At 58.4% G+C, this 14,734-nt stretch overlaps 1 protein-coding gene across 2 annotated transcripts in view; it reads right to left on the bottom strand.

The window, feature by feature from the left end:
• Positions 1-14,376, bottom strand: part of TERT (telomerase reverse transcriptase) — a 35,752-nt gene extending 21,376 nt beyond the window's left edge. For both annotated transcript variants that reach the window (XR_004183617.1, XM_021939215.2), the window contains exons 1-6: positions 14,084-14,376; positions 12,626-13,979; positions 5,459-5,654; positions 3,116-3,296; positions 2,249-2,428; positions 1,616-1,771 (exon numbers count right to left, since the gene is read on the bottom strand). Coding sequence is in view for 1 of the 2 variants with exons in the window: in XM_021939215.2 (XP_021794907.2) it covers positions 1,616-1,771; positions 2,249-2,428; positions 3,116-3,296; positions 5,459-5,654; positions 12,626-13,979; positions 14,084-14,302 (2,286 nt within the window). In the remaining variant the exon portion in view is untranslated. The remainder of the gene's footprint in view (positions 1-1,615; positions 1,772-2,248; positions 2,429-3,115; positions 3,297-5,458; positions 5,655-12,625; positions 13,980-14,083) is intronic.
• Between the last annotated feature and the right edge of the window lie 358 nt (positions 14,377-14,734).

Raw genomic sequence — 14,734 nt, 5'->3', positions numbered from 1 at the left:
ACATGGGCATCAAGAGAGCCCCCTGCACAATCCCACGAGGCGGCTGCGACACCATCAGGCCGGCGGCCACCGGAGGCACCACCCTCGCAAGCAGCCAGCCACCCCCCTGGAAACTCCCACAATATCCATAAAGCACGTCAGCGACCCAGCAACCCCACTCCTGGAATTCACCCAGAGGTGAGGGCCTCTGACCCCTGGGACGCCCCCAGAACCCAGAACACTCACAGCCGTGCAGTCCGCACCCAGGAGCCTCCACAGCAGCGGGAAGGATACATCCACGTGGCGTGTTCCACAGCAGATGCCATACGTGGACAGAACACGCAGCTGAGGCGTTCAGCACAGCTGAGACTTGGACCCCCAAACCCACCTCCTGCCTGATCTCACTTGTGGAGACCGGAAGAGGGAGACCATGGAGGTCGGCACCAGGGTCACGGTGGGGGCGGCACCTTCCGCTGTGGTGGGGAGTTCTCCTGGGCTCTGGTGACTTTCTGTACCTGGGCACAGGTGGGTGGTGGGGAGGGGGTTCTCCTGGGCTCTGGTGACTTTCTGTACCTGGGCACGGGTGGGCAGCGGGGAGGGGGGTCTCCTGGGCTCTGGTGACTTTCTACACCTGGACGCAGGTGGTAGCCATCAGGTTTCCACGAGCGTAAAATTCTGCTGAGTCATACCTGAGATTTGCAAATAGCTGCAGTAGCCTCAAGAAGTCAGAGAAAGAGGTCCTTGCAGGTCTCCACATGCGCCTTTCCCCAACTGAAGCTCCAGGGACACTTCACCTCTGCACCCTGGCCTGGCACTACTCTGGGGGCTTTACCACTCCAGCGTGCTCATGACCATTGGGTGGGAACCCAAGCCCAGGGCCCCTTTCACCCCTGCTGAGCCCCAAGGCCTCCGGCCGCTCTGGGAGGAGTGTGTCCCAGGGAGCGAGGCCTGAATCAGCCTTCCTGTCTCTCATGGAGCCGGCACGGGCCAGGCTGGGGTCCTGGGGGTGCCGGGGGTCCAGGAAGGTACCACCCAGCATCCCTACTCTCCTCTCAAACCCGGCTTGGAGTCTCCAAGGCCCAGCCCTGTGACAGGACAGGGGCACCCGTGCTGGAAGGGAGGACCCTGAATGTGGAGTTCACCAAATCAGCACCCAAGAGCATGAGGACAATGGTACGGACCATGCCCAGAAGAGGAAGGAGGAAGGCCAAGGGGCCACACACACCCACACCACAGACACAGCGTGGACATGCATGTGTCACGGACACATGCACACACACACACCACAAATATGCACGTCACAGACATGCAGCACAGACACACGCTCATGCACACCACAGGCACACACACCAGAGACACACCAGAGACACACCACGGACACACACGTGACACAGATACACACACATACATCACAAATATGCTCATCACAGACATGCACCACGGACACGCACGTGCCACACACATGCCACACATGTGCCACATGCACATATCACAGATACACACACATATCACTGATGTGGAAATCATGGAAGTACCTCCATCACAGAAACACATCACAGACATGACTGCATCCTAGACACATCCATATCCCAGGGACACACATCCTGGACACAACTGTACCACACGTGAGCCTTACGTGGCTCTTGAAGGTCTTGCGGACGTGCCCGTGGGCGGCCTTCCGGACCACAGCGTACCGGCGCACGCAGTATGTGTTCTGGGGCTTGATGATGCTGGCGATGACCTCCGTGAGCCTGTCCTGGGGGATGGTGTCGTACGCGCCCATCACATCCACCTGCGTGAGTGAAGGCAAGGAGGCTGACCATGGCCACCCAGCAACTCAGACGTCACCTCTGCCCTCAGGGCCTGGCCGCAGCCACGTTCCCCCATCTCTCTCTGACCCCCACCTCTCCAGACCCCAAGGGCAGGGCGGGCTGTATGCCCTCTCTGAGCCTCAGGACAGGAGGGCCCTGGCTCAGGACTGGGGTGCGAGGCACCGGGGCCTGGTGGCTGAGCTGGTGCGGTTCCTTCTCTGACGGGAACTGGAATCCAGTGGGACCCTCCCTGGGAGGAGGAGCCCGGGGCAGTTGGGGGTGCAGAGTCGGGGCCCATGTGCTGCAGGAAAGGCTGAAGGCCTCCCTGCCAGGTGCCGGGTGTGTCCCCAACAGTGACCGGGTCACCTGCACTCCCTGTGGCCCACCCAGCATGAGGTGTCAATCAGGCAGCCACCCCCAAGGTACAGCAGGGCTGCTGACGGGGTCCCAGCGCCCACCTTGACGAAGTATAGCTTGGGCGGCGGGTCCTGGGCCCGCACACGCAGCACAAAGTTGCGCCAGGCCCTGTGGATATCATCCAGGCCCAGCACAGAGGCACCCAGGAGGCCGGGGCGCCGTGCCCGCTCGTAGTTGAGCACACTGAACAGTGCCTTCACCCTCGAGGCGAGACGCTCGGCCTGGCGGGGACGGCACGGGAGATGGTCAGGACAGTGGACCCGGCCAGGTGCCCCGCCCCACCAGAGGGACCCAGGGGAGAAGCAGCCCCACCCCAGTGTCCCCAGCTGCCCAGACCTAGGTCCTTGAACCCCTCCCAGCTTCCCCAGGCCCTGTTTGAAACGTGGTCCCGGCTGCGTGTGTGTTGCACATGGGATGCTCATGCCATACCTCTGTCCACCTCACCCCACACTCCCCTCAGATGACGGGGTCACCACAGCCACAGCAGCCACACGGGTGGGGTGCAGGAGCCGTGGGGTGAGGGCCCAGGGTCCTCAGAGCCCAGTGGGGTCCTGGCAGACATGGCCTGGTCCCTGGGCCCACATACGGAAGTACCCGGTGCCCGAGCACCACGGGAGGACACGAACCTGGGACCTCGCGCTCTGCTGCGTCCAGGCCCCAGCCCAGCGACTGCTTGTGGTCCTCAGAGCCTGTCCCTGCCCCAGGACTTCCCCAACACCCCCACACTGCTTTTCTGGAGGCACCAGCACCTCGGCCACCTCACCCTGCCCACAAATGGGTGTAAGCCGTGCTGTGGGCCTGGCTGGGTCCCGTGGCCCCTCCTCCGGGCCCTGCGTCTAAGCTGATACCAAATGTGGGGCTCAAATGCACTTCTATTTAAAAAGGACACTAAACCAAAGCACAGTCACCCTCTTTTCTCTGCGGAACGTTCTGGCTCCCACAACGTAGTCCATGTTCACGATCGGCCGGAGCCCGTCAGGCTTGGGGAGGAAGCGGAGTCTGGACGCCAGCAGGGTGGGCCTGGCTTCCCGATGCTGCCTGGCCTCTGCTTCCGACAGCTCCCGCAGCTGCACCCTCTTCAAGTGCTGTCTGCAACAGAGAGCCCCTCAGGACACGCTCAGCCAGGCGCCAGACTAGGAGGAAGCTCACGGGAAGCCACAAGCCCCCATCGACTCAGTGAGGGCTCAGGGCACCCACGGCAGCACACACTGAAGGCCATGCCCGGGGCCACGTCCTCCCACGCCGGCCAGACGCCTCCGAGAGCCCTCTACTTGCAGGGCACCTGGACACCTGGTCCTACAGTCAACCCTAGGAACGCAGAGTCCAGTGGTCAACCCCCAGGGTGACTGTCCCACCATCAGCACCAGGGAGCCTGGTCCCATGATCAGCCCCCCAGCCTGCCTGTCCAGTGGCCGCCACCCAGGATGGGGTGCAAGGCTGCATCTGGGGCCACATGAACTCATGCCCCCTCCACACAGGATGCCTGTCCCTCTGGTACAGCCACTGGGTAGCCCAGGGCTGGCCCCAGGCAGGACCCTCAGGCAGAAAGAGCCGCATCCCTTCCAATGGAGAGGGCAGGGGAGGCTGCTCAGGGCAGCTCAGCCAAGGAGCAGAACCAGCTCCCGTGAGCCCACCAGCTCCCTGACACGTCTGCCCTTTGGCGTTTTCTCCCAAAACCACCCATGGGGGAGCAGGGGGTTGGAGTGGCCACACCTGGACCTGGGCATCTGCGGCTGACGGCCTGGTGCTCTATGGTCGCTGGGCCCGAGGGTGCTCCGGGGCTGGTGCCCTGACCCCAGGCCGCAGGCCCAGCTGAGCACAGGAGAGGCACAGTACCCTGTCCAGGGAGGAGGGGCCTCCGAGGCCCCTCAGGCAGAACATCAGCTCCAGCCATGACAAGGAGCGACTAGGGGACCACCACGTCTGTCTGCTCCTTCCCGTCACCCCAATTAAATTCTTCCCAAAACACTGGTCAAATGACCACGTTGGGTCATACACCATTCACTATGTGCAATGTCTAAGTAGGGCACATTGTGTATTAACTCGTTCCGACAGGGAAAGCCCTGACTCTCCCCCAGATACAGGAGGAAACGGCCCCAGCCCCACGTCGGGGTCCCCAGCCCAGAGGCCGTGTTACCTCTGATGAGGTCTGCCACCAGCTTCCTCTGCAGACATCATGATTTGGGGCATGGGGTGTGAGAAGCCCCCCAGGGACTCGAGTGTGCAGAGGAGCTGGGGAAGCCCTGACCTTGTGACTAAAGAGTCCTCACTGAGCCCTCCAGTCAGCCTGGGTGGGACACAGAGAAGCTAATATCATGGCCTGGGCTCAGCCAGGCTGATGTCTCCCAGCCCAGCACTCCAGTCCCTCACTGACGCAAATCCAGCTTGAATCTGCCACAATCCCTCACACTCTTATTAGCTGAACATTGCAGACAAAATCTCGCAGCCATTCAAACGCAGCAACCTAGAAGTTAGCTCATGATGGACGTCTCCTACCCTGGGTGCTCCCCACACAGGTGCTCCCCACAGTGAGTCACCAAGAGGGTGGGATTTTATCCTCTTGTGACCTAAATCCAGCAGATTAAAGATTCATGCAGAACAGCATGAATTAAAAGAGAATCGGGGGCCAGGCACAGTGGCTCAGCCTATAAACCAAGCATTCTGGGAGGCCAAGGTGGGTGGATCACCTGTGGTCAGGAGTTCGAGACCAGCCTGGCCAACATGGCAAAAGCCCATCTCTACTAAAAATACAAAAATTAGCCAGGCGTGGTGGCAGGTGCTTGTAATCCCAGCTACTTAGGAGGCTGAGGCTGGAGAATCGCTTAAACCCGGGAGGTAGAGGTTGCAGTGAGTGAAGATTACGGCACTGCACTCTAGCCTGGGCAACAGAGCAAGTCTCCATCTCAAAAAAAAAAAAAAAAAAAGAGAAAGAGAGAATCGGATCCACATCCCGAGGAGGGGCAAGGAGGCTGGTGGTAGTGTTTCCATCCAATATAAATCACTTCTGCTTTACAGACCCCAGAGACCACTTGGCATAAACTCCTGATTTTACAAGTAACAGAATGTGAGCTCCGGGCAATCAGAGCCCAGCACAGAATCCACTCGGGCCAGGCCTGTGACGGGGGCCCTGGCTCCCAGCCCAGAGCCGCACAGCCAGGGAAGCACCAGCAAGGGACGACAGGCGCACGCTGAGGCCGGGGCTGGTGCTGCAGGACTTCGAGAAGCAGAGGACCGGCGTGGGGGTACGCTACCTGATTCCAATGCTTTGCAACTTGCTCCAGACACTCTTCCGGTAGAAAAAGAGCCTGTTCTTCTGAAACGTGGTCTCCGTGACATAAAAAAAAGACCTGAGCAGCTCGACCACATACACACTCATCAGCCAGTGCAGGAACTTGGCCAGGATCTCCTCCCGTAGACGGTGCTCCGCGGCCGGCACACAGCCCACCCCTGAAACGAGAAGGACACCGCACATCCAGCTCACTGCAGGGCCTGGTGACCTCATCCCAGACCTGCACCATCTGGTACGACAGCCATGGCCACGGGGAGCCCAGCAGGTCCAGGCTGAGATGGCCGCACACGGGACCCACACACGGGATCCCGCAGATCAAGCACAAAAAACGTCACACGTCCTGTGAGTGACACTCCCACCAATGACACCCTAAATGATGAGCTGTGGATATGCTGGGCTTCAGTAAAATTATTATTACGTTAATTTCACCTTTTCTTTTTTACTTTTTCAACGTGGCTATTAGAATTTTTTTTTTCTTTTTCTTTTTTTTTTTTTTGAGACAGAGTCTCCCTCTGTTGCCAGGCTGGAGTGCAGTGACGCAATGTCAGCTCACTGCAACTTCCAACTCCCTGGTTCAAGCGATTCTCCTACCTCAGCCTCCCAGGTAGCTGGGATTACAGGCACCCACCACCATGCCCGGCTAATTTTTGTGTTTTTAGTAGAGATAGGGTTTCACCATGTTGGCCAGGTTGGTCTCGATCTCCTGACCTCGTGATCCATCCGCCTGGGCCTCCCAAAGTGCTGGGATTACAGGTGTGAGCCACCACGCCCAGCTTAGACATTTAAAAATGATCCACGTGGCTCACGTCATGCTTCTGTTGGACGACAATGGCTCGGAGCCTCATCCTTTGTCCTGGTCCCTAAGCAGAAGGGAGGAGGCAGACACTCCCCCGCCAGGCAGCACATCGGGGCTGGCACCAGACCGTAGGTTTGCGTGATTTCAAACTCGTCACCACGGAGCCACCAGATCCCAACGTGCCTGGGGTTTTCCAGGCTGAACCCAGGCCGAGCGGACACTGCTGTCACCCACTGGCTAAGGAATGCCGGCCACGTGGTGCTCCAGACACTCACGGGCCAAGATGATCACCCTCCTCGTGAGTCTCCACATCTTCATCTGTGCATAAGCAGAGGTCCCTGGACGTCACTAGATGCCATGGAGGCCACAGCGCAGGTAAAGCTGGGGTTTACCAGCAATAACAAGACAGAAGAACCATGCACAGGACAAGGAAGGGGACCCCAGAAGGCAGGCCTGAGACAGTAGACAGATGGGGAACAAAGGAGGAAAAGCGGGGCAGGGACAAAGCTAAAGAAACACTGAACACGGAAAACAATATTAATAATGGTTACCTTTATTAACCATTAATAAGGGGTTATTAATGGGTGAGTGAGGCGCGGTCCCCGGGTGTCAGGATACCCAAGATAGAACTAAATCAGCAGGGAAAATAGCACATAGGCTGGGGGTGGTGACCAGAGTTAAAATACACTTAAGGCTCTTACTGCTCAGGACAAGGGTAGCAATGTTTCAGACTTCATTTTAAAAGATCAGGGTAGGCCAGGCACGGTGGCTCGCGCCTGTAATCCCAGCACTGTGGGAGGCCGAGGCGGGCAGATCACTTGAGGTCAGGAGGTTGAGACAAGCCTGGCCAACATGGTGAAACCTCATCTCTACTAAAAATACAAAAATTAGCCAGGCGTGGTGGCATGCACCTGTAATCCCAGCTACTCATGAGGTTGAGGAATGAGAACTGCTTGAACCCAGAAGGCAGAGGTTGCAGTGAGCTGAGGTTGCGCCATTGCACTCCAGTCTGGGTGACAGAGTGAGACTCTGTCTCAAAAAACAAAAGCAAACAGTGACAATGAAAAGATCGGGGGTAACACTAAGCAAAGGGAAATAAAAGCAAATGCTCAGTGACCAGGAGGCAACGACCGGATCAACACACACTCGGCAGGAAACGCACACAGCAACCCAAGAGGTAGTGAGAAACAAGGGAACGAGGACACGCAAAAGGCAAATGGAGAATCACAGTGCACCAGACGGGTCTCTAGTGACAGAAAAATGAAAACAAATCAAGTTATCCAGTTAAACAACAACTGTCAGACTGGACTGGAAATTCACCTACACGCTGTTAACAAGACATACCTACACGGTAAGAACAAAAAAGTGTTGAAAATTAGGCCCGGCACGGAGGCTCATGCCTGTAATTCAGCACTTTGGGAAGCCGAGGTAGGTGGATCCCTTGAGTCCAAGAGTTTGAGACCAGCCTGGGCAACACAGCAAGACCCTGTCTCTAGAAAACATTTTAAAATTAGCCAGGTGTAGTGGTGCGTGTCTGTAGTCCTAGCTGTTCAGGAGGCTGAGGTGAGAGAATGGCTCACGCCGGGAGGTAAAGGTTACAGTGACCTGTGATCATGCCACTTCACTCACCCTGGGCAACAGAGCGAGACTCTGTCTCAACAACAAAAATACATATATATATATAAGGCAGAAAACAGATACAGCAAGAAAATACTAATCAAATGAAGCCCAGTGTGGCAGTACTAAGGGCAATTTAAAAAAAGAATTACTAGATGACCAGAGACATAGAAGTCTACAAAAGATTCACTCATCAGGAAGATAAAAATTCCACCACGTGCATGCACCTAATAATGCCCCATATAAATGCCACCAAACAAGAAGAAATGAACAGACCCATCCCCCATGTGATGGACTGTGGCCTCCTTCTTGGAATTTCATGCATCTAGAAGGAGACAGAAGCTTTGCACAGGACTTAATAAGCTGGATATAGTGAACATGCCCTCTATTGGCAGGACGTCAAATTTACAATGGCTGATTCTGGAAACCATCCACACACTAGATCACAAAGCAAAGATCCACAATTGGTATTATACAGACCACCACACAACTGAGTTTGAAATAAATAACAAAATGATAACTTAAAATACTCTACATATCTGGAAAATAAACCATGTTCAAATAACTCACTGCTCAAAGAAATCACAGAATAAGTTAAAGAATACTTAAAAGTGACTGATACCAAAATGACTTCACATCAAAACACAGGGTGCACCAAGAAAAAAAAATCACAGTGTAAGAATATTTAAAAGAAGTATTAACACGTATTAACACTTTTAAGTATTTTAAGAACACTTAAAAGTGGCTGATGTCGAAATTCACATCAAAACACAGGGTGCAGCTAAGGCAGCACTTAGAGGGAAAGGCATAACTAAACTAAGAAGTTAGCAAAGGAATGAAAGAATAAACCAAAAGAAAGCATATAATGGAAAGATAGGAACATTAGAGGTAAGCCAGTGAAATTCAAAACTAAGACTCAAGAGAGAAGTCTGACGAAGGCCGGCGGAGACACCAGCCCTCCACGTAGGTCTCAGAGCAGGAGACAGACGGAGACACTCCAACCTGTGGCTGGATGTCAATCCACGTGAGGGGGGCGACTGGAGGCAGAGCCCAGCCTAAGCAGTGACCGGCAGGTGCCCAGAATAAGGTGAGAAGGGTTGCCACCCACCCAAGGGAGCCAAGCTGAGGGGCAGCTTGGGAGAAAACAGGACAAGTGAGGGGGTTGGGGTGCCTTGTTTTCCTTCAGGCCACAGAGAATCCTTTCTGGGATGTCTCTAGCAACACTTGGCAGCAGACACAGGCAGCCCACAGTCCAGCCTCAGCACGACAGGGACCCCGGGGACCGCACCTCACTCACCCTGCACATGACAGGGACACCCGGGGACCACGCCTCACACACCCTGCACGTGACAGGGACACCCGGGGACCGCACCTCACTCACCCTGCACGTGACAGGGACACCTGGGGACCGCACCTCACTCACCCTGCACGTGACAGGGACACCCCGGGGACCGCGCCTCACTCACCCTGCATGACAGGGACACCTGGGGACCGCACCTCACTCACCCTGCATGACAGGGACACCCAGGACCGCGCCTCACTCACCCTGCATGACAGGGACACCCAGGACCGCACCTCACCCCACCTCCCACTGCAAGGACAGGAACACCCAGGACGTGTGCCTCACCTACACCAGCCGACAGGGACACCCAGGATCACAATTTCACTACTCCTGCACGCGACAGGGACACCGGGGATCAAGGCCACCCAACTTCTGCATGTGATGCAGGGATACCCTTCGGGACTGCTACTACCTACCCTTCATGATAGGACACCCGGGACTATTACCAGCACACCCTGCAATGGATAGGGATATGATTCTAGGGACTAAGGCTTACCCACTCCTGCACGTGATGGGATTACCTCCCATTTAACTAGCTTCTACTCACCCTGCACGGATAGGACACTGCACGCACCTCACTCACTCCTGCATGTGATAGGACACTGGGACTGTTTCACTCAGCCCTGTACATGTGATAGGACACTGACCGTGACTTCACCACTGCATGATGTGGACACCCACTGACTGGGCCACCACTCCTGCAGCACGTGATAGGATAAATTCTGGGGACTGCTACCACTCACCTGCATGTGATAGGACAATTCCCGTGAATGCCCACTAATTCTTCATGATATATGGGACACCTGGGACTACGTGCCTCACACTCTCCTGCACGCGGATAGGGACAATCTAGGACTGGCTACTACTCCACCCTGCACGCGATGGTGGATACCCACGAATCAACACTCACTCCTGCACGGACAGTATATCCCGGGACCGACTCACCTACTCCCACTGCGACAGGGACACCAAATCACACGTACCACCTACCCCAATGACAGGACACCCAGGAGACTCCCCACCTCACCCCGCAATGACAGGACACCCAATCACCACTCCCCACACACCCTGCACGGACAGGACACCTGGGACCGCATCTCACTCCACTCCTGCACCTGACAGGGACACCTGGGATCAAGACTGACTCCTCACTCACCCTGCACGTGACAGGCTGACCCCGGGATCACACTTCCCACCACCACTCCTGCATGACAGGACATCTGGGGACCGCATGACTCCCACCCACTCCCACATAGGGATGACCCAGGATTGCTACCACTCACTCCTGCATGATAGGACACCCAGGACTACACTCCTCATCCCACCTGCACGGAGGACACCCAGGGACCGCGGCCTCTACCTACGCCTGCATGACAGGGACACCCAGGACTTCTACCACCCTGCATGATAGGGACACCCCAGGATCAAGGCCACCTACCCTGGGTAATTTTACAGGAACACCCAGGGACTGCGTTCTACTCACGCTTGCATGACAGGGACACCCAGGACTGGCCACTCACCCTGCACGAGCAGTATACCTGGACTTCACCTACCCCTGCACGGATAGGACACTGGGACTGTGGCCCCCACCCACATGTGAGACACCCGGGACCGCTACCACCTACCCTGCACCTACAGGGACACTCCAAGGGACCAGACCTCACCTGAATAATTCCCACCTATGTGACAATTCGGGACTGCAGACTCCTCACTCACCCTGCACGTGACAGGGACACCCGGGGACCACGCCTCACTCACCCTGCACGAGACAGGGGCACCCGGGGACCACGCCCCACTCACCCTGCACGAGACAGGGGCACATTGTGACCTCATCTGAAATCAGAGAATAGCAATGATGACAGGCAGAGTCCTGATCAGAGAACTCAAACTCTCCTCCACGAAGGAAGCTGGAGCGCAAAAAAGCAAAAATGGGTTGCATGACGATTATCTGACTCGGCGTGGTCCACCTGAGCTGCAGCAGGTGTCAGGCAGCTGCTGTTCGATGGGTAGGGACTTCCAGTCACGCAAGACACAGCAGTTCAAGCAAACTGCTGTAAACACTAGGCCGACTTAGCCATTCTGCACTGTACACAGAACACCGTATTAGGAGAGCCAATCTCATGTTATATGACTTTTACCACCATTAAAAGGAAAAAAAAAAAAAGAGCCCAGGAAGGTCACCCTCCTTGTCTGCATGGCCAGAAGTCTTAAATGTCTCGGGAGTTTGTGGGGAGGGGGTGAAATCGGGGGGAGGGGGTGAAATCAGGGGGAGGGGGTGAAATCGGGACTTCTTCTGGCTGTCACTGTAGGGCCTGGGAGCACTGGGAGCCAAAAGGAGGCTGGAGCGGAGGTGCCTCAACATCAAATCCAGAAAAACAGGGTGGGGACACGGCAGGGCTCAGCAGCACCATCCCCTGAACACCTACAAGCACTGTCCCTTCCCTGAGCAGGTGGAACCATTTGCTGTCCTCTGCTCCCACGTGGCCCTCTTCATACCTAAAGACAGGACCAGGATCTGTGCTGGAGGACAGTCTCATCTCCCTCCTTCTACCCTGTCCTGGTATAGTCAACAAACAATTTTTTTTTTTTTAAGACAGAGTTTCACTCTCATCACCCAGGCTGGAATGCAAGGGCACAATCTCAGCTCACTGCAACCTCCACCTCCCGGGTTCAAGTGATTCTCCTGCCTCAGCCTCCCAAGTAGCTGGGACTACAGGCACACACCACCATGCCCAGCTACTTTTTGTAATTTTAGTAGAGACGGGGTTTCACCAAGTTGGTCAGGCTGGTCCTGAACTTCTGACCTCAGGTGATCCACCTGCCTCAGCCTCCTAAAGTGCTGGGATTAAGGCGTGAGCCACAGCACCTGGCCTTCAACACACAATTAAATCTTAAACACAAACCTGCATATTGGCTGACCACGTGCACCTGCAACACCCTTACCTCCCACCCCCAGGAAGAGGGGGTTCTCCTCCCCACCTCTCATTCCCATCTTTGAAATTTCGAAGGGGATTATAAGTAATCCGCAGGGACCCTCGCCAGAGCGTCTGTGCTTCCAGACGCTTCTCCCCATTGCCGGCAATCCGGCTCCACTGCCGTGCCCAGCCTCCTCTGTTTACTGCTCTGGCCTCAGTGCCTGGAAACTGTGTGTCCATCAAAACGTGAAGGTGAACCTCGTAAGTTTATGCAAACTGGACAGGAGGGAGAGCAGAGGCAGAGATCACCTTGTCCACTCGACGTTCAGAGCGAGAAGCCACATATGCCCACTTGACGATGGAGACTGGGGGAACCAGGGCTCTGCCTGCCCCCTTTTCTGAGCCCCCTACTGCATTCAGCTCTGGGGCCTGGGCCCTCGGCGGCCACCACCTCCTCACCTGGGCTCCTGCGCAGCCAAGCACAGTCCCGCACGCTCATCTTCCACGTCAGCTCCCGCAGGCAGAGCTTGGCATGCTTCCCCAGAGAGATGAACTTCTTGGTGTTCCTGAGGAAGCGGCGTTGGTTGTGCCTGGAGCCCCAGAGGCCGGGGGGCACCAGCCGGCGCAGGCAGGCCCGCACGAAACCGTACACCTGCCAGGGGCTGCTGTGCTGGCGAAGCAGCTGCACCAGGCGACGGCGGTCTGTGTCCTCCTCCTCGGGGGCCGCCACTGAGCCCTGGGGCTTCTCCCGAGCACAGACACCGGCTGCTGGGGTGACCGCAGCCCGCAGCGGGCAGTGCGTCTTGAGGAGCGCCCCGTAGGGGCACTGCGCGTGGTTCCCAAGCAGCTCCAGAAACAGGGGCCGCATTTGCCAGTAGCGCTGGGGCAGGCGGGGCGGCCTGCGGGGAGTCCCTGGCATCCAGGGCCTGGAACCCAGAAAGATGGTCTCCACGAGCCTCCGGGCGCCAGTCAGGCTGGGCCGCAGGGAGTTGAGTAGGAAGGAGGGCCGCAGCTGCTCCTTGTCGCCTGAGGAGTAGAGGAAGTGCTTGGTCTCGGCGTACACCAGGGGACAACGCGTGTCCCAGGGACTTGGTGGCCGCGATGTGGATGGGGGGCCCGCGTGGTGCTGGCGGCCCACGGATGGGTGGGAGTGGCGTGTGCCAGACAGCGCACCCTCCAAAGAGGTGGCTTCTTCGGCAGGTCTGGCAGGTGACACCACACAGAAACCACGGTCACTCGGGCCACGCGTCCTGTCCGGGTGGGCCCAGGACCCCTGCCCAACGGGCGTCCGCTCCGGCTCAGGGGCAGCCCCACGCCTGGGCCTCTTGGGCAACGGCAGACTTCGGTTGGCACTACCCCGGCGCCTCCTCGCACCCGGGGATGGCAGGCCCATGGGGACCCCGGCCTCCCTGACGCTACGGTTCCAGGCCAGTTCGCAGCCCAGACCCCTTCGGGTTCCACTCGCGTGTGGCGCGGGCCGGCCCTGAGTGGCAGCGCCGAGCTCGTACAGCGGCGGCCCGCACACCTGGTAGGCGCAGCTGGGAGCCACCAGCACAAAGAGTGCGCAGCGTGCCAGCAGGTGAACCAGCACGTCGTCGCCCACGCGGCGCAGCAGCAGCCCCCACGCCCCGCTCCCGCGCAGTGCGTCGGTCACCGTGTTGGGCAGGTAGCTGCGCACGCTGGTGGTGAAGGCCTCCGGGGGACCGCCGCGGGCCCCGTCCAACAGCGCAAAGCCGAAGGCCAGCACGTTCCTCGCGCCGCGCTCGCACAGCCTCTGCAGCACCCGGGCTACCAGCTCCTTTAGGCAGGACACCTGCGGGGGAAGCGCTCTGAGTCGCCTGCGCTGCTCTCCGCATGTCGCCGGTTCCCCCCGGCCGCCCTCAACCCCCGCCGGACACGGACCCTGGGGAGGCCCACCTGGCGGAAGGAGGGGGCGGCGGGGGGCGGCCGTGCGTCCCAGGGCACGCACACCAGGCACTGGGCCACCAGCGCGCGGAAAGCCGCCGGGTCCCCGCGCTGCACCAGTCGCCAGCCCTCGGGCCCCAGGCGCTGCACGAACGTGGCCAGCGGCAGCACCTCGCGGTAGCGGCTGCGCAGCAAGGAGCGCACGGCTCGGCAGCGGGGAGCGCGCGGCATCGCAGGGGTGGCCAGGGCCGGGGCTTCCCACGTGCGCAGCAGGACTCGGCTCTGCCTCCAACCCGCGCCGCGAGGAGAGGGCGGGGCCGCGGAAAGGAAGGGGAGGGGCTGGGAGAGCCTGGAGGGGGCTGGGCCGGGGACCCGGGAGGGGTCGGGAGGGGGGCGGGGTCCGCGCGGAGGAGGCGGAGCTGGAAGGTGAAGTGGCGGGACGGGTAGCGCGGTGCCGTGCGTCTGCGCCCGCGAATCCACTGGGAGCCCCGGTCTGGCCCCTACTGCGGCTCCGGGCGGACCCCGGGGTCTGGGCCGCGCTTCCCCGCCCGCGCGCCGCTCTGGCTCCCAGGGTGCAGGGACCCCAGCGAGGGCCCCAGCGGAGAGCGGTCGAATCGGCCTAGGCTGTGGGGTAACCCGAGGGAGGGGCCGTGATGTGGGGGC

This window comes from Papio anubis, chromosome 5, assembly GCF_008728515.1.
Source record: "Papio anubis isolate 15944 chromosome 5, Panubis1.0, whole genome shotgun sequence".
NCBI classification, from domain to species: Eukaryota; Metazoa; Chordata; class Mammalia; order Primates; family Cercopithecidae; genus Papio; species Papio anubis.
Note: the sequence above shows the minus strand (reverse complement) of the source record. Positions and strands in the feature narration are given on the sequence as shown.